Here is a 19,195-nt window from a genome sequence, read left to right as displayed (position 1 = left end):
AACCGTCCGGGATCTCGTGCATTTAACTCACAGCTGGGCCTTAGACAGAAATCTTTCCACGTCACTGCCCACTGCGGGGGGGGGGGGGGCCTCGAAGACCCAGCATTGGGGTCTCGGCTCTGCCTCGGCCTCACCCTCTGGGAGGCTGGGCGGTTTGTGGTCCCTGCCTCATCCGTTATCCCGCAGCCTTTCACTGTGTGTGCACACGCATGACAGAACATGTGCACACACATGATGGAACACATGCACACACATGGCGGAAGCCAGGCCACTGCACATTCTCACCCGTTGCACGAAGCTCTGACACAGTTGCTATGGAGCCTCTTTCTAGAGCGACCAGCAAGGAGCCACTCCTTTTTCCAAGCCCCCTCCGTGGCCCCCGGGGCCTCAAGGGCCAAGTTCAGACTCTGTCTGCACCCCCGCAGCGGCCCCCGGCCACGCCTCACCTACTCCTGGGCCCCGCAGACAGCTGGCTGCAGTCCAGGGGCTGGCGTCTCAAAGGTCATCCCCGGCCTCGGCCAAGTGTCTGCGGGAGGCCCGTCCCGAGAGCCGTCTGCTGGGCCCCGTGCTGCGCCCTCTTCTGCACCCCGTGCTGGCCACTGTCGGAGCCGTGTCCCCCCACCCCTCCCCGGCTGGGTGCGAGCTCACCGCGGGAGGCCGAGCGCGAACTCAGGCTCAGAGAGCGTGGGGCCGGCATGCACTGTCTGAACGTTTGCCTGAAAACATCCCCTTTTTAGACAATGCGTCCCCTCTGTGGGCACACCGATGTCGTCGACAGGACAGAGCTCGGTGCTGGGCGTCCTTAGAGGGAGCCTGGTCGCCCTGCTGTCCACCTTGGCCTTGCAGGTCCTGGGCTTAAAGGGCCCACTGAGCAGAGGGAGCTGTGGGGCCTGCGGGGGGCGGGGCCTGAGGGGGGAGCGGGGCCTGCGCCGTCTGTCTGGGTTTGTCTGGGCAGCTGGACGGTCTCTGGGGCAGAGCGCCCTCAGCAGTGTCTGTGGAGCAGAACTACACTGCCTTCCCTGCGTAGGTGCTCGGGCCTCTGGTCCCGGGCCTCTCCTGTGGCCCCAGCAACGCCCCCCCCGCCCCATGCTCTGCAAACGCTGTCATTCTAAGTGGTGTCCTTATCCCCTCCCCCGTTCCGCTCTTTGAGTGACCTGTCCCCTGGGGGTGCCAGGGGCCGCTCTGAGCCCCGCCCTCCATCCCACCCCAGCTTCCCCGCCTTTAGGGAGCAGACACGGGGGTCTCAGCTTTTCCCTGAGGCTGCAGTGGGGGCCGCCCTGTCTAGACCGTGCCCGCTGGGCAGTGACAGACTGGGACGGGGGGCAGGGTGAAGTTCCCGAAGCATGTGGGTCACCAGAGGGCTTGGGTCCGTGGCCCTGGAGGGTGACAGATGGACACACAGCAGCCGCTGTGGCTACCGCGGGGCGCCAGGTGGGCCCACGCCCAGGACGCCGGAACTCGGTCACCGTCCGCCTTGCCCGGCGACCCTGTCGCCTGGCCGCCCGCTCGGAGGAGGGCTGCCCCAGGAGGAGGGAGGGCTGGTGAGGGGTCCAGGGAGTCAAAGGGGACGACTCGGAGACAAACGCTGCCCACGCCCTCACTGCTGTGACGGACGGACACACAGACAGACACGGAGGGCAGGCCTTGCGCACTCTCCTTCCACCCCGAGCCTTCGCCCAGTCGAGGGGACGTGAGGGCGTGTGTCAGTAGGGCGGCCTTGCAGGGGGAGGTCCCACCCGCAGACCTCCCAGCGTGTGCACCTGGAGAAATGACCCGGGTGACAACGCACTGATGAAGCGGCTGGTGGGACTCCGGGTCCCCCCGGGGAGTTCCCAAAGCCAGGCTGTGACGGGAACCCTCAGCCCATTCCGGGGCCACCCGCCTCTCTCCTGAGTCGTGGTGGCGAATTCCGGGGACTCTGATGTGGCTTTCTTGTGCCGAGCCAGAGCCTTCGTGTCCACTGTTCTGGGGATGTCCGTGTGACCGTCACTGATCTCCCAGAGGGCCCCGGGCTGGCCCCTCCTTCCGGTCAGGCCTGGTGTGCGGTGCCCCGGCAGGAGGGCCTGCTGAGCGCCCTGCTGCGTGCGTCACTCGCCCACGTTTGGGCTGCCTGTGCCGCAGAGTGCAGAATGCAGAGGTGCACGCGTGCTGTCTGTCCCTGCCGCGTGGCCTTGGCCACCAGGGTGGTGGCGTTACCAGAGCCTGCTCACAGCGGCAGGTGCCAGCCCGAGGGTTTCAGACGCAGACGCGCGGGGGCCTCGGCAGCATGCTGGTCACACGGACACCAACAGCTTCTGCCTGGGCAGAACTTTCTGTCCCGAAATCAGATACCACGCGTGACCTGAGCCGGGGCGAGGACTGGACGCCCCGTCCCTCCTACCCCAAGGCCCCACGACCTTCCCTGTCCTGGGCCAGCTGGGGGTCGTGAGGCCTGTCACCTTCAGCTCTGGCCCCCCAGGGGGAGGTCCGGGTGTTGCCGGGAGTCGGAAGAGGTGAAAAGGAGGGGGCTGGGGAAGGGAGGGTCAGCCCGGGCATTTGTGGAATTGTGCGACGGCGAGTTAAGAAGGCGGCTCCCCCGGGTCCGACCGCGTGTGCACGCTCACGTGCATGTGGCAGGACCTGCCGGAGCAGCAGGGTTCCAGGTCCCCGGTGTCCCCGAGACGCGTCTGGTGTGAGAGGGGCCGTGCACCGCACACACCACCCTCAGGCCGAGGTCACTTCTCTGTGAGCGCCCCTTTGCTCCCTGACACCTCTCCGCCCTCGCATTCTGAGCTTCCGAGAACCTCGGGGGACTGTGCACACTGCCCGTCACACTCCAGGGGTCAGGGGACAATGCGGGGGACGCTGGGTGGACACCGAGTCTCTCCCGGGAGGGGTCGGGGCGGGCGTCCCTGCCGCCAGGAGGACCCTTACCCGCGGACCCCACCGGAGGCTCCCACGTCGAGGGGCAGAACCTGCTTTGCTCTCCCGTCTCAAGGCCCGGCCCGTCGGCGGGCAAACCGGAAGGGGAAAGGGAGGAAGGGGTCTTCGCGGTCGTTCGCTGGAGGAGCTGAATCGGAGCCAGTGTCCTTGGGGACCCCCGATGCTGCTGCTTCATCGGGCTGGCCAGCTTGACCCGGACGGGCTCGGGGCAGTGACGACCAAACACTCCAGAGAAGAAACGTCACACAGCCTTGAGGGCGAAGGAGAGACAGCCGTCGAGACTCAGGGTGGGGGTGGGGGTGAGGGCAGGCGGCCTGCAGTCGGCGGGCCCGGGTTTGCCCCCCTCCCGCCACGCGAGTCTTCCCTCCGGCCCTGAGCTTCCACCCGTGCAAGGAGGGTCCGTGGGGCGCCGTCCGGGAGGGTGCGGGCTGCAGGGGGGCTGTGCATCTCTGCTCCGGAGCCCCGGGCAGGCCCCGCGCCTTGCTGCCGGGTTTCGGGAGTGCCTTTCACGCTCACAAGTGATTTGTTTACTTCCTGAGCCTGAAAGAACCCAGCAGAGTGCTGGCCGCGTTCCGTTCTGACCTTGGCAGTGGAGGGGTTGTGTGAAGTCACTGGTCGGTGCAATGCCAGCTAAGGGGGGGTGGGGAGGGTGGGTTGGCATTGAAAAAAAACTTTAAAAAAATAACCCTGGTCTGGTGTCTGACATAAACTCCCCGGTCCCCGGCCCCGATGTCTTTCTGGCTTTGTGGATTCGTCACTTGTCTTCTTTATGCCTCTTCCTGGGTTTTCCCGTAAAACATCCGTGGGATGGTTTTGCAGTCGGAAAAGACGTAACACACGCCTTCCTTCTTCTCAGTCTGAGGGGAGGCCAGCTGGGTCCCCCCCCCAGGGGGGTGGGTGTTCGATTCACGGTGACCTTCTGTTTCCTCTGGGCCGCCGCGCTCACACGTTAAGAGGACAGTGCGCAGCCCGATTGTCTCCGCGGGGTGGAGGTGTTTGGTCTTTGAGATTAACTTCCCATGAAAGCACATTTTCTGTCTCAGAGCCCCAGCTGCTCGCGGAGACCTGTGCTAAGCTCCTCCACACGCGTGTGCAAGGCTCCGTGCGGGAGCTTCTGCGGATCCAAAGGTGTGTGGCCCGGCCCCGGCCCCGGCCCCCACAGGGGTTTTCGTGTGTTTGGAGAGGGACACCCGTGTGCTGCGACACCACTTGTGTTTTATTTCGAGAGGCACGGGGCACCGAGACACGGGGATCCCGACGAGGGCGGCCTCCCTGCGGCGGCCCCCGTGGGGTCCCGCGGGGCTGCCCTCCAGCCCAAGGCTGTGGCTTCCCCGCACCGAGTCTGCCGTCAGACTCACTCGGAGCAGGAGCACGTTGTCTGGGGTTGGAACCGCCGTCTGGCCGGCCGCCTGCGGCCCTTCCAGGAACGCCGGGGTTGGCAGAAGTGGGTCACTGCCCGCGCCGGGCCGCTGGCATCGCCGCGTAGGACGAGGGTTCCCTCGCGAGAGGCCGCTCGGTGCTGCCATCTTTGACGATCCTTGGATGCTCTGCAGCCGTGCGTGCCCCCGTGTGCCGCTGTGACCACGGAGCGCTGTCACGGTGACCCGGACAAAGTGACGTTCTCGGGAAGACGGCACGTAGCCTGTGGAGACGGTTTTCTGCAAGGACAGCAGCCCGGGCAGAAAGCTCCGGGCTCGTGGGCGGCCGCCAGCCCAGCCCGCCAGCCCCGACCGCGTGCTTTCGTCCGCCGCCCTCCCCTCTCTGCGCCCCACCTTGGGAAGGCCGCAAGACGTGTTCTTCTAGAACCCTCTGGCTCTCCATATTTACATGAGAAAACTACAGAATCAGAACACCCTCCGTCGTGACTCACGAGGTGAAATGTGCTGGCAGGGTACTTTTTGTTTTGTTTTGGCCGAGGCAGCGGACAGTGGTGAACATGGAGGGCACGGAGGCGAGCCAGGTCAGGACGCACGCCAGAACAAACTCCCGCTTGGCACCAGCCGGCCGCCGGCCGCCTCCCGCGCCGGGACGGGCCCCGCGGCTGGCTGCCCTGGGTTTATTCCGGGAGCGCAGGGAGCCGCTGGCTGCAGTCATCGAGAGGTGTCCTGTGGCCACGGCCGTAACGAGGGCTCCGTGCTCGCTCGCAGGGCTCCTGGCCTTGGGGAGGCGCCCCCCCCTTCCCCGGCCAGCCTGTGCGCGTCACGGGAGCCAGCACACTCGACCGGACCGTCATTGTCTCCAGCCACACACACAAAAAAACACCCGAATTACCTGTGGATTTATTTAGCCCCGATGGCTGGAAAAACGGACGGACTCTCCTTCAGGACAAAGGGTGCACTTTGACCTTGGTGGGTCTGTCGCCACGGCCTGGGTGGGTCGTCCTCTGGCGTCAGGATGGGTGACCACCATGCTCCCTCCCCGGGGGGGGGCCGCCCCCCGGATCCACCCCACTCCCCAGCAGACAGCGCGTGAGGCTGGCGGACGCCAGCTGGTCAGATGAGACCTCGGGCTCAGGGAGGGCCGTGGCAGCCGTGGCGTCGTCCTCTGGGCCTTGGGTCTCCTGCCTCCCGGCCTGGGACGGCCCCCACCGTGTCTGTGGCAGCCCTCATCGGGGACGGCACGCTACGTGTGACGATGACAAGAGCGGTCATTCTGGGGGAGCGGTGACACCCGCAGCACGGTGTCACGTCTGTGACCACGCTCCGTCCTCACTACGACCCTCTGAGAGCGGCACTGTCGGGGGCTGAGCTGAGTCCCCCCCAAACTGGTGGGTTGGAGTCCCGCCCCATGTGCTTGTACTGGAGGTAGGGCCTTCGGGGGGGGGGGGGGGAATTGAGTTAAAAGGAGGTCAGGAGGGGGCGCTGACCGAAGCCCCAGGAGCTGCCATCGAACAGGGAGGTGTGCACACGGAGACGTGCCGAGAGCAACGCCGGCGGGAGAGAGGCAGGGAGAGGACGGCTGTCTGCCCGCCCGGGAGAGGCCTCAGTGGGTGGGGCGGCCGGCCTGCCCCCACCAGACCTTGGACGTCCAGCCCCAGCCCTGGGAGACCACCGCTGCTGTCTGCGGTCCAAGCTGCCCCGTCTGCGGGAGGAGGGGCGACCCCAGGCCAGCAGCGGCTGCTGGGAGCCCCCTCGGCACACGCCTGCCTGGGCCCGGGCCCCTCACCCCACGGCGGCCCCTCCCTCCGGAAGCTCGGCCCCGAAGTGTGGTCTGCATACGCGTGAGTGCACACTGGTGTCGTCAAACACACGCACACACGCACCCTGGGTCACGCACTTCTGTGCGCTGAAGTCACGCCCGGCTCTGCCCTCCTGCCCTGAGCGGTTGATGCTTGGCCGCGTGGTCCTTTCCCGTTTTCTTCGTCGTCGCAAAGCAGAGCGTGCCCTCCTAGGACCGTCCAGCCCGAGTGCGGAAACAGAAACGCTGTCTAGCGTTTTATGTTCTGAGTCGGCGGCCGCCTGCTGGGGTCCCCGGCCCCCCTTTTCCGTCTCCAGTTTCGGGAGGGCAGCCGCTCTGAGGGGAGCCCAGCCCGGGAGTCGTGCGGGCGGGGTGCCCGGTGGGGGCGAGGGAGGGGGGCTGTGCCGTGCTCTGAAGTTCCCTCCATGCCCACGTATCTGTGGACGGCGCCGGATCGAGTGTCCTTCAGTTGTCTGGTTCTGCAGCCAGTCCGGAGGGTGGCGGGGCCGGGCCCGGCGGGGGCCTGTCTGGCATATGGGCTGCCCCCCCCCCCCCGACCTTGTTCGCTCGGCACAGGGGCCGAAAGGTAGCACGGCAGCGTTCACCGAGGGAGCACCGTCGGTGACGCCATGGTGCAGGTGGAAGAGCGAGGACCCAGGTGCAGCTTCAGGACGACGAGGCTGTCCCTGGACCCCTCCCTCCGGCAGGCTCCTCGCTCCAGCTGGCACCTGGGGCCCGGAGGCTTTTGCCCCCACGTGGTGGCGGCCGCCCCGCTGCCCTGGCAACGGGAGTCCTGTTCCCCCCCTGGGCCCTGCCGCTGGGCCCTGAGGCTTGGCAGCCGCGTGTCCCTGTCCCTGAGGGATGTCTGGGACGCAGGGTCCCAGGCTGGCCCTCCCTCGCTCTCCCTGTGCTTTCGGCGTGGGCCCGGCCCCCGCGTGGCCCACCTGCGCCCTCGGCTTGGCAGGCGGCCCGGCCCGTGTGCCCACTGCAGGTGAAGGAGGCACCGAGCGCTTGTTTCCAGATTTCCGCTTCTGGCGCCTTCGCCCTGCGGGCAGTTTTCTTTCTGCTCTTTGGTTACCGGTTTGCAAACGGGATTTCGGCCCGGTTTACGGTAGGCTAGGGCCGCGGGCCCTGGGGGCGGAGCCTCAGGTCCCCTGGAGCAGGCCCCCAGGGTGGGGGGCAGTGGCCCCCTCCTGCAGGGCCCCCTCCTCCCCGAGTCGCAGACCAGATCCCACCCACTTCCCTGCACGTGGCTGCGGCCGTGAGGCGTCTCTGAGTTTTGACCCGACTCCCTCCTACAGGTCCGGGCGTGGGGCCCAGGGGCGTGGGGCCCAGGGGAGCTCGGCGTCAGGGCAGCCCTGCAGCAAGGCTGAGGGACAGCCCGCAAAGCCTCTCGGTCCCCTCCTCAGAGCCGGGGTGACGGCCTCCCCCCCACCCGGCCGGCCGGGCTGCCGAGGGGATATTACGTAACTTCCCACCTCACCCCCGCTCACCTCCTCGCACTGGCATGTGTTCCTCCCCTCGCCGCGCACTTTTTTCCTTTTTGAAGAATTTCTGGAGTGGGCCGGGCCGAGTGGACACAGCCCCAGCTGGTGTCTTCGGTGGACTGACCGCTGGTTCTTGGCAGGGGCCTGTGGGGCTGGGTTCCCTGGGAAACCCGGACCCTTCCCGCCCCGCCCCCGCCCCGGCCTGGGGTTTGGGGTCCGTTTCACCCCGGGGATCGGGGGGTTGGACGCTCGTGCGCGGACCCGCGACCCCACAAGGCACGGGCTGCGCACGTCCGACTCCCCAACTCCCCAGATTCTGTCTTAGGGAGATGAACTCTCTGGGATACGTTGTTTTTTTTTTCTTTTCTTTCCCATTCTGGTATGTATTTAGACTTTCCCCTGGCGCTGCAGAAGTTTCTGAAGTTAATTTGTAACGAGGACTACTGCAGGGAAAGTGGAGTCTCTCCTCACGCATCAAACCGGCTGTGCGCGTGGGCGGTGCGCCCCGTCCCTGTCCAGTAGAGGCTCACGGGACGAGCGAGCCCTTTGTATTCCCGCTCCCCCCCCACCACACTCCCCCCACCGGCCCCACAGCCCGAAGCTGCCGGTTCAACGTGAAAAACGTGGGTCCTTCTCCGGCCCACGCTCGTCCATTCCTCCGCTCTTACGGCTTTGCGATCCCGTTTCAAAAATTACGTTGTTGCTCTTAGACCTTTTTAACCTTACAGAAGACGTTGTTGCGAACAATTTCCCACTCCCAGTGTTGTTGTTGTTTTTTTAGATTGTATTTGTTTATTTTTAGAGGGGGAGGGAGGGAGAAAGGGGGGAGAGAAAACATGGATGTGAGAGAGAAACATCAGTGTGTGGTTGCTTCTCACACACCCCCTACTGGGGACCTGGCCTGCAACCCGGGCATGTGCCCTGACTGGGAATCGAACCGGTGACCCTTTGGTTTGCACGCCAGTGCTCAGTCCACTGAGCCCTGCCAGCCAGGTCCCCAGCAGGGGCCTGCTCTGTTTTTCATGCTCTGCACAGACTCCCAGGGATGGGGTCACCTGACCAAAGAATGCAGAGCTTCTTAGGCCCTTGACACACGCCACGAACTGCCTCTCGGAAGTGTCCGTCCCGGACAACCACCAGCCCGGCGCGTCTGTCAGTCTCCCCGCGCCTGGAACCCCCCAGGCCACAGCAGCGGTCCCTCAGTCTCGCAGGCCGATGATGAGCCCTAGCACTCTGCCCCTGAGCGAAGCCGGGTGCGGGGAGCTCAGGACAGGGCCCGGGTCAGGGAGCTGGCTGAGGGCAGGCCTGGGCCGAGGCCGGCGTCCTGGGTGCCGGAGGTAGAGCGCGGCCCGCATCCACAGCAGCGCGCCCCGGGTGACTGCGGCCGAGTCTCTGGGCGACTGACTGTCAGGTAAATGGACGCGGCCGACAATGACGTCGGCCTTTTTACTCCGCGGTGGGGAAGGTCACACCCGGGGCCGGTACTTGTCCAGCCCCCTGCTCGGGAAACGCCCCCCGTGTCTGCACGTCACACCGGGCGGCGTCACCCAGAGCGCGGCACCAGGTGGCCGATGTCACACGGGCGTGAAGTTCTCCCGGGGGCCAGGGAGCCTCCAGTTTCCGGAGGGGGAGACCCCTCAAATGGGGTCACCCCGGCTTCTGCCCAGCCGCTGACTCTGGCGTGCCACCGGACTCGTGCTGACCCGTTTCCGTGGCGCCTCTGCCCTGCACCAGGGCCCTTGGGCTGGACCTAGCGGGTTCCGTTGTGTTCGGTGCCGTGGTTCTAGACGAAGGCTGCCCAGGTGACCCGAGACGTCCGCGCTCTTTGGACACCAGAGAGATCTTGTGCAACGGGCGAACACCACGGCCCCCGCGGGGCATTCTGGGAAGGGGGACGGAGCGTGAACGGGCCGAGGTCCCCGGTGGGCAGGGCGGCGGGAAGTGCTGGGCGGACAAGGGAGGAGGGGAGGGCGGGAAGAAGTGTTGGCGGGGGCGGCGGGTGAGGAGTTTGTTCCAGACGGGCGTCCCTGGGGAGCCCCTGGGAGGGGCGGAACCGGGGGGGGGGTACCTGATGAAACAGTGTCGTGGCCAGCGTGCGGTTGTCTGGGGAACCGGAGACACAGCCCCCAGCCCCCCGCCCCTTGTCCCCTGTGCCGGCCGCGGTGAGCAGAGCGGGAGGGGAGACTCGGGCGCAGAGGGGCGGGGGCCCGAGGCTCCCAGCCCTGGACACCTTGGACCTGCCCCCCTGTGGAGCAGCAGGGTGCTCCGGAGTGGCCCTGGCCGTGTCGGAGCCGGGGGTGACCCACTGGTGAGGAGGAGGCTGGCTGGACGTAGCAGAGTCGGTTGTTTCTGGCGCCGTAGCTCCGTGCTCATGACTCTCGGGTGACTTGGGGAGTCTTGCGACCTTAGGAGAGCGTAGTCAGTCCCCTCGGACCCGTTATTATTTCAGCGGCTCCGAACGTCCCCGGGGCAGACGCCTGAGGCGCCTGTTCCGCACCACCCAGGGCTGCACACGGGGGCGGCGCGCACAGGTGGGGGGGGCAGACTCCCCGGTGTCCCCGGTGTCCCAATCGGAAGGCGGTGGTGCCCCGGCTGTCGGGGGTGATTTCCTGGGAATCACTGGAGTCTGCGTCTGTTTCCCATCAGGACGGGTTGCGTCAGCGCCCTGGGGGCCAACTCCCTCAAGGGGGGGCTCCGGGCACAGCCTCTCGCTGGGGGGACACAGGACCCGGGTGCGCAGGTGGGGCCTGACACCGCGCTGGTGTCTGCTCCGGTGTCTGCGCCGCGTTCAGTTCGAGCTCTGTTTCCGCCTCCGGCCGCCATGTCGGAACTCATCCTGAGTAAGTGGGTGGCGGGCGTGTGGGGCCGCTGGAGCCCCCCCCCCCCGCCGTGTTGTCCAGCCAGAGGGTGGGGGTGCGGGCGAGGCCTGGGGACAGAGGCAGATGGGCAGGGGCTGGCGGCGGCCTGGGGTCCCGTCTGTCCGTCCAGGGAGCTCGCCTACACTTGGGGCCTCCCCAGCCGGGGTCGGAAAGGACGGCGTCTGGAGTGGCCTTGGGGTCTTCCGAGTCCCCGTGGGGATGTGCCTTCTGGGGCGGTGGGTGCGAGGCTGTGGGACGTGGGGAACAGGCGTCTCCCTGGCCTGGGCGGGGCGGGACGCAGCTGCGGGGCCGGACCCTTGTGACCTCCTGGCCCGGCCACGCCCCCTTCCCAGGGCTGCTCAGTCCTGTCCGAGGGCAGCCTTCTTCCTGGGGAGACGGGGCACCCCGGGAGGGGGCATGGACTTTCCCCAGCCGTTGACCACGGTCTCCGGCCTCGGCCGTGGGCGGCCCAGAGGGGCTGTCTCGTCGGTGTGACTGTGACTGTCTGCTCACCGGGGCGGGTGACCGCTGGGTGGGTGTCAGCCCCCCAGCCACCCGGCCGGTCTGGCATCGCCCTCACCAGGCAAGCGCCGCCTTCCGTAGCCGGAGGGCGCTGGGCGACGGGGCAGACCCTCTGAGGGAGGCAGCGTGGCGGGTGAAAACTTCAGCAGAGTTTGCTCTCGGAGGTGGCCGCTGCTGTGTCCCAAGGTGGATGGGCTGGATGGGCAGGTGTGCTCTGAGGGCAGTGGCCCGGGGCCGGGGGGGGGGGGAGCCGCTCTGAGCTCCAGGAATGTCGCCCGCCCGGGCAGGGAGGTGGGGCTGCGTTGTGTGAACGAGCACCGCAGGCCCGGAGCCTGGGGCCAGAACCCGGGACCTGCCACCCCGGACCGAGGGACTGCGGGCCAACCATCTCCAGTCTTCAGCCCCAGTCCCTAAGGCGCTGGAACCCGGAGCTGACTGCGTGTCTCTGCCGCGTTCCCAGGTGAGCTGCGGGCCGGGCTCGGGGACCGGGCGTTCAGAACCAGGACCGCTGGTCCCCGTGTCCCGGCCGCTGATCGGCACGATTCAGTCAGAAAATAGACGTATCGGGGTGGGGGTGGACCCTCTGTCTACCAGCTTCGGGGCGGGGGGGCGCGGCCTCCGTTTGCTCGAATCCTTGCGCGGGTGGAAGACCCTGTCCCTCCCCCGCAGGGGGACGGACGGCGCCCCGCAGACACCTGTCTTCCGTTTCACCTGGTCGCCCCGGCGGGGAGGGGGGAGCGGAACCGAGCGGTTCCTTCTTCCACTAGGTTCCCGGCGGCGCGGCCGCCCCGAGGGGAAGGAGACAATAGATGCACCAGGAGGTCCCCGCGGCGGGCGCCAGGAGGGCTGTGGGGTCCCCGGAGGGGGCGGGGCGGCAGACGGCCCCCGGCGGTGGAGTGCAGGTGGGCGGATGGGGGCCGGGGGGGTGCCAGGACGGCAGGCCTTTGGGCTTTGGGAACCATGCTTGGCGTTCCTGTTGTCACGGCTGTCGCGCGGCTGAAGTGACACGGATTCTTCAGGTGCGTCCTGCCTGCTCGTCTCCGAGACGCGGCGGGGGGGGGGGGGGCCCTTTCACCGTCCTCAGGCCCGAGTGACACGGGGACATGGCTGTGCGCCCTGGAGCCCAGCGCCCATCCGCGGCACAAAGGGCGGTCGCTTACCGGTGGTCGGAAGTGAACTCGGGGCGGGGGGACCTCGAAGGCAGAAACGAGGCTGCGGAGGCGGCACGGGGGGGTGTCACAGACGCGCTGTGGGGTCCGGGTGGGCGGCCGCGCCTGTGCTCCTGGGGGGCCATGCCGCCTCTCCTGTGCCCGAGGGGGCAGGTGGCAGATATCACCGCGTCCCCACCCGAGGACAGGGAGGCTGCTGGTCTCCGTGTCAGGTCCCAGCGCGGTCACCTCGGACACTCAGGGCGTTCCGTCTGGCCCGGCGCCTGACGTGTGACCTGTCTGCTGAAGACGTGGCCCTGTGTCTGCGTCACAGAAAGGGGCGCCTGAGCTCAAGGGCCCGCGGAACTCCCCCGGCCAGCCAGCGGACGGTGGGGGAGCCCTAACGGCTCATGGGCCCCGTCCCCCTGCCCGGGGTTGAACAAGGACACGGGCGTCCTCCGTCCCCCCTTCCTGAGGCCAAGGTCAAAGCCTGGAGGGTCCCGACCGACTGCTCCCTGCCCCTGTCCCACACCCACGCTGTCAGCACGTCCCAGCGACCTTCCTTTCACGTGTATCCAGGGGGGTCCTCAGGCCTGCGTGTCCTGCCCCCCTGCGAACAGACCCCCGATCTCTGCGTTGCTGCAGACACCCCCCAGCGGGTCGCACAGCCTGCTGGTCTGCGGGGCGCCCCAGACACAGTTCCGGCACCGGCTCCCCCCCACCTCCCCACTGAATTCCCCACGGAACCCGCGGTGCTGGCTCACGCGCCATGTACTTTGCCAGCCGCCCTCATCTGCTCGTCTCCCCCCAGAGCGGGAGCTCCCGGGGGGTGGGAGGGTGCAGGCACATTGGTCAGCTCTGTTCACAGTCGCCAGGCCCTGGCGGGCGCGAGGGGTCCGGGAGCCAGAGCTGAAGGCGAGGCGTTGGTCCAGGAAGATACGGTGACAGGCCGTGAAGGGCCACAGGGCCACTCACTAGCAGCGCCGAGATGACTTCCGCCCCTTGGTGTGCTCCCTCCGCCCGTCTCCTCCCCGTCACCCCAGGGGTGGACGAGACCTGGGCCCCGCAACAAGGCTTCTGCCCGGCACCTTGGAGGGAACAGCCCCAGCCCATCCCACCCACGTCCAGGCTGCCCAAGGTGTGCTCCCACACCAGCCTTGCCACCAACCAGAAGTGACAGGAGGGGGCAGGGACCGTGCCAATGGCAGCGTAAACCTGCCTGCGCTCCCCCCAGAGGGACTTTGAGGGGGCGGAGAGTGGGAGGTCCGCTCAGAGCAGGGGTCGGGCTGCCCGCACTTCATCACAGTGTGGTCTGTGTGCACGGTGGGCTCCCACGCTTCATCACAGTGGGCTCCGTGTGCACCGTGGGCTCCCACGCTTCATCACCGACGAGACGTGTGCACTGCCCACTGCCCACCATGGCGAGGGAGGGGCCGGGGCTGGGCAGCGGAGCAGACCTGGGTGAGGCTGGGCTGGCGTTCGGAGAGCGGGGGCTTCTGGGAGGAGGTCGTGGGGGGAGGGGCCGGTGACTGGCTGTCACCTGCTTTGTGGCCCCTCACTTTCTGTGAAGGCGCGGCGGTGAGGGGAGGGGCGCCCACCACCGCAGCCCACAGCCCTGCACCCCGGGGACCGGAGCGGTCTGGCCCGGGAGCCCCGTCTGCCAGGTGCGAACCAGCGGGGGCTCCTCTCGCTCCTCCCGGCTCTTTCCCCGCTCGCACACCTGCCCCGCCCCGACGCCCGGCGCGGTGCACACCCCCGGCCCTGGCGGGGTAAGCCGCTCGCCTCGTAAACATTTTGAGTTGCTTGGATTGAATAATACCCATAACGGACCCGATGTGCTTGAAATAGCTGTTCCATGTGACTTGACAGTCATGCTGGGAAGACAAAGGCCGCTTTTCTGCTCGGCGCATTGTGACTCCCTTAGCAGATTCCTGTCCCCGGCTCACAGCTGTCCGGCGGTCGCCAAGCCACAGGCAGCCTGTCCTGTGTGTAGGACGGCCCGTGAGGGGCTCCAACAGGACACACTCATGTTTTGGTAAAACCCGACCTATGGCTGGCAGCGTCCGAGTCACGATTTTGAGTGCACCTCGGAGGGGAGCCGCCCTGGAGGGGGAAGGTTACGGGGAAGTTGGGCTCTGATCCCCCCTGCCCCCCCGGAGAGAGACGCACCGCCGGCCCCCGGGGGTGAGGGGCTGCTGGGACTCGTGCCACGGGCAGTGGGGAGCCTCCCGGTCTCCAGGGCCAGTGGAAACCGGGAGAGGAAGGAAGCGAGAGGTTGAGTCTGCAGGCCGGGCCAAGGGTCACGTCTCGGGGAGGCTGTAAACAGGAAGAGGGGCCGAGCTGGGAGGCGGGGAGGAGGGGGAGCTGCCCTGGAGGGAAGCCGGGGCAGGCCCCGAGCGCGGTGGGGGGAGACAGGCAGCGGCTGGAGGGCGGGGCTCACAGCGGGTGGGCTTCTCGGACCCCGGGTTCCTGCCCTTCCGAAACACATCAGGGACCCACGTCCCGGCCTGGACCCCGCTGCCGGGCGGAGGGTAAAGCCCCAGGCGCCGGGAGGCTGGGTTAGCTTCTCCCGGAGAGAGCACGGCTGTGCCGTGAGCTCAAACCGCCTCAGAAACCGAGTTTATCGCGGCGCCCCTCCGCTCCCCGGGCCGTGTCCGTTCGCGTCCCAGGCCTCCGTCCCGACACGTAACCATGGCGGGCCCCGCCCAAGCAGCTGGCAGGGCCCAGAGGTGGTGCGTGTGCTCTGGTTCGCCACAAGCGCACGTGGGAGGCGGCGGCGGTGGGTGGGTGAGATTTCACGGGAGGGGAGAGAGGCTGTTGTTCGTAGAGGTTCCCTAGTTTCTCCAAAGTCAAGCACCAAGGGGGCCGCGCGAGGATTTGAACCCGGGTCTGCGTGGTTCCGGAGTGCGATCTCTTTACCTAGAGACGCCACCCCTGGGGCCTCAGGGGCCTGACCCCAGGACTGTTCCGGGGAAGGGACAGCCCCGCCTCCCCCCAGCTCCCAGAGGGGAGCCGGTGAGCAGCCGCTGCTGCCCCCTGGGGGCCACTTCCAGGCCCGTGTGTTTCTGAAGCCATCGGAAGCCGCGTGGCCTCAGGCGCCCGGTGAGTCCTTCTTAGGGCTGCCTCCGGGTGTCGGCAGAAGACAGTTGTCACCCAGACACCTTACAGCTCCGTGCCCCCGCATTTCAAACACAGAACAAAACAAAACCGTGATGGTCACTCTGGACACCGAGCCTTCAGAGATGTCACTGAGAGCAAATCCGTAAGGGTTAAAACAGAAAACGGCTGCAGAGGCACAGAAGGGAAATAAGGTCACGGGCCGGGGTCGGTCCAGGGAGCTCCGGTGGGCGTCTCACGGAACAGTGACCTCACGAAGAGACCCAAGGTGTGGAGGGGTGACCCAGGGAAATGCAGTCGGGCAGGTGAGCCGAGGGGACCCCGGTGCCCCCGGCACCCCCAGGTCACAGAGTGACCCCCGGGTCGTCCAAGTGTTCCCTGTTGTTAGGCCAAGTACTGGGGCTTGCTGGAATAATCTGGAAGGTCCCAGCCAATGCAAACGTCACCTGAGTGGCATCAAAGGGTTGTCTGCTGACAAAGGATCGTCCGCACTCCCCGTGGACTGAGTTGCTCAGGCAGTGGGGCGCCTGGCGGACCCGGAGGGAGGCCACACCCAGGGCTCCGCTCTGTCACCGCTGAGAGCCAGGGACCCGATTCCAGTTGCACTTTCACAGCCACCAGGGGCCAGCCGCCTGAGAGGGGCGGGCACAGACCCGACACCCCGCTTCCCCGGAGCTTTCGGAAGCAGGGTTGTGTGGGGGAAACTCGGGGACCCCGGAGGGGCTGTTGCTCTGGGGAGGGGGCGCTGACAGCGGGGTCGGCAGCCCCCCCCCCCCGGGCTCACTCGCTCGCCCCCTCTCTTTCGGGGTCGTCTCTCCCCTGGCGTTAGCTTCCCTCTCCCGCCGGACCCTGCGGTTATGGCCGGGGCGGGGGGCGGGGGCGGGCTGTGTGTTCTCCGCTCAGGGAGCACAGGAGCAAACCGTCCGCTCCCGCGTGGCCTTGGTTGGGGCAGACGAGGCCCTGCGTTTCACCAGCGGACTGCAAGGTGCTCAAGCCGTCTGGCCTCGCTGGGTTTTCTCGTCTCGGCGCCCCACCCCACTCGCCCAGCGGTTTCCCTGGCCTCTTCCTCCCCGGTGCCCGCCGACGGGGACCAGGCTGGCCCGCCCGCCGCCCAGCCCCTGCCCCGAACGCTGAGCTCCGCCGCCTCTCCGTGGCTCACCATCTGGCTCAGCTGGAGAGCAGCGTGGCCCCCCCCACCGCTGATCTAGCCAAAGCCCTGGTCCCCAGCTGCCAAGGCTTTGCTCCCCTGGGCCGGGTGCTTGGTGGGTGGGCAGGTGGGAGGCGTCCTCCTCGGCGGTCGTCGGAGGGATGGAGGGAAGGGTGGAGACGGAGTATCCTCTTTTTGAAATCTGGAGATCACGGTCCATGTGGGCAAGGAGTCACCCACAGACCCAGGCCGGGGGCCTCTGGCTGAGACTTCTCGGAGGACCCCAGCGCGTCCCCTGAACCCCCTGGCCCATCCGCAGCCACTGGGCCCCCGCCCACCCCCCCGCTTCCCGCGGCAGGCAGCAGCCCTGACCGCCCCAGTTCCGACGGAGGAGCGAGCGTCTGACCCACGGCCTGCCTTCTCTCGTTGCAGGCTGCCCGGCCATGACCACGGCGTGGTACCGGCCCACGTGGGACCTGGCCCTGGACCCGCTGGTGTCCTGCAAGCTGTGCCTCGGCGAGTACCCGCTGGAGCAGATGACGACCCTGGCCCAGTGCCGCTGCACCTTCTGCACTCTGGTGGGTGTTTCCGGGGGAAGCTGCCACTGAGGAGAACGTCCGGCGAGCCTTTGCTCTCGTGTTTGCAGACGCCAGGCCGGCCTGTGACCTCCCTCCCTTCTGCAGGCCACAGGTCTTCCTCCTGCCGTCAGTGAGGGTGTCTTACCAGGCAGCCCTGTCTGGGGCCCAGCGATCCGCTGGTGACGGTTGCCTGTTTTGTCGGCCGACTCCGACCCAATGCCGACCCCTCAGAGAGGGAGGAGGAGGGTGTTGGGTGTATTTTCAGTTCAGTTTATTTAATTTTTCTTTCCATTCAAGGAATGCAAAAAAAAAAAGTCCAAACAAGAACCACTTTAAAAAAAATATTTTATTTATTTTTAGAGAGAGAAGGGAGTGAGAAAGAAAGGGAGAGAGACATCAGTGTGTGGTTGCCTCTTGTGCGCCCCCTACTGGGGACCTGGCCCGCAACCCAGGCTCATGCCCTGACTGGGAATCGAACTGGTGACCTTTTGCTTCGCAGGCCATTTCTCCATCCACTGAGCCATACCACCCAGGGCGAACCACTTTCTTTAAACTTAAAAATACCAAAACCGTCTCTCCGGAGTGTCCCCGTTGTAACCAGGCTGGCCGCCTGTGTGGGCATGTCCATGTTCGAGTTACGGCCATCTGCCTTCCTGCCGTCGGCACGAGACGTGCTCTCCGTTCACGCCCATGTGCCACAGAGCCCACTCCGCGTGTTCCGTGGTCTCCTTGGGACACAGCCAGCACATCCGGTGTCATCGTCTCCGTTTTACAACAAGGAGACGGGGTTTGGGGAACATGTACGCCCCCGCCTTCTGCCAGTGCCTGATTCGGTGTGCTGCGGGGCCGAATCCTTGCCCCCCCCACGCCCCGGTCTCATAAGAGCCCATCAGTGACGCCCACGGGATTGGATCCCGTGTTGCAGCGACAGGCCAGGAAGGGTCCCTCCTGAGGGCCTGGGGGAGGGACTTCCCTGGAGGGCAGGACGGGCTGGGCAGGCGTGGGAGCTGAGGAAGGCTGGGAGGAGAGAGCGCCCGGGCAGGTGTGGGGACAGGGCGGCAGCCATCGGCACGGAAGGGGCCCCTGTCCCTGTCCGGAGGGTGAAGCCAGCTGGTCCAGGTCTGTGCACCCAGGGATCAGCTTCGTGCCCAGGCCCCCCTCACGCCCCCCCCGTGGAGGCCGGGCCCCCGTCCCGGTGCCCCCATGCAGTCTGCTGCCCGCCGGTCCCCTGCCGTCCTGGCGGGCGGGCCTCGGGTGCCGTGGCTGTGTCCTCTTCCCCTCGGCGAGTCCATGCACCCAGGCTTTTAACCGGGGCCTTCACTTTTTGTTGTGGTTTTGGCTTCCTGTTTGTAGAAAATAGTCTTAAAAGTAAATAAGCAACTTAATTCAGGTCAAGTGCTTCATTGAAACCAGGGCAGTGAAAGGAGACAAGAGGACTGTTTGCTCAGAGAGGGGCTTCCGGGAAGCAGCAGGGCCGCTGTGATGCTTCTGAGACCCTTTGTGAAAAGTTACAATGTTGCAGGCCTTCCTGACTCTTCCCGCTGCGGGGGGGGGGCGGGGGGAGGAGGCCCCTGGGTGCGGACTGTGCCTGGAAGGAAGGGGCCTGCGCTCCGGGGCTCTCCCTCCCTGCCTTACCACCGCGTAATTACCTGTTCAAGCCCCTTAAGGAAACGCTTGCCAAGGACTCCAGGAAGGGCGGAGGGCGTCTGGGAGGCCGTTTCTACCCTGCCCCCTAGGTCAAGGGCCGAGGGCTTCCTGCGTCATCTGCCCTGGGCCCCAGCCTCTCCCTCCTAGGGAAGGGCCCTTGGGACCCACACTCTGTCCGTTCTGGGTCCTGAGCGCTCGCCTCTGCATTCCAAAGCTGCCCTCCCCGCCCCTTCCCGGAGGCTGCGCAGGCCCTGCAGCAGCGAGGGCCTGGAACCCGCCCCCGCCCCCGCCCCCGTACTGGCAAGATACCCCAAGGGGCGCACGTGTGGGTCTCCCAAGCCCCTCTGATTCTTGGGACGTAAGACAAACAGCCTCTGGGTTTGCGCATTGGCTGGTGGCGTGGCCGCTCCCGCGAGCCTCGTGCTGTGTTGGGGGGGGGGGCGAGGGGTTAAGGGGCGCTTTGAGAGTTGATGGAGGACACTTGTGACTGGGGGGATGGGGGGATAGGTACAGGGCGCTCGCTTTCCCAGACGCTTCGGTTAGCCCGTTTCCTTCCGCGCCTTTCCGGACGCCTTTTCACTGCGAGACCGAG

General features: G+C 66.8%; 1 protein-coding gene across 6 annotated transcripts in view; it reads left to right on the top strand.

The window, feature by feature from the left end:
• Positions 1-19,195, top strand: part of RNF144A (ring finger protein 144A) — a 70,245-nt gene that overhangs the window by 29,449 nt on the left and 21,601 nt on the right. For 5 of the 6 annotated variants that reach the window (XM_045844399.1, XM_045844403.1, XM_045844405.1 and 2 more), the window contains exon 2: positions 16,811-16,956. In XM_045844399.1, coding sequence (XP_045700355.1) covers positions 16,822-16,956 — 135 coding nt within the window. In that variant the 5' untranslated portion in view covers positions 16,811-16,821. Of the gene's footprint in view, positions 1-11,404; positions 11,427-16,810; positions 16,957-19,195 lie in introns of those variants that run through there. The other variant, XM_045844404.1, reaches the window with a different exon arrangement.

Source organism: Phyllostomus hastatus, unplaced genomic scaffold, assembly GCF_019186645.2.
Source record: "Phyllostomus hastatus isolate PE091 unplaced genomic scaffold, TTU_PhHast_1.1 phas_contig_402, whole genome shotgun sequence".
NCBI classification, from domain to species: Eukaryota; Metazoa; Chordata; class Mammalia; order Chiroptera; family Phyllostomidae; genus Phyllostomus; species Phyllostomus hastatus.
The sequence above is the reverse complement of the archived record's forward strand: the minus strand, read 5'-3'. Positions and strand labels throughout refer to the sequence as shown.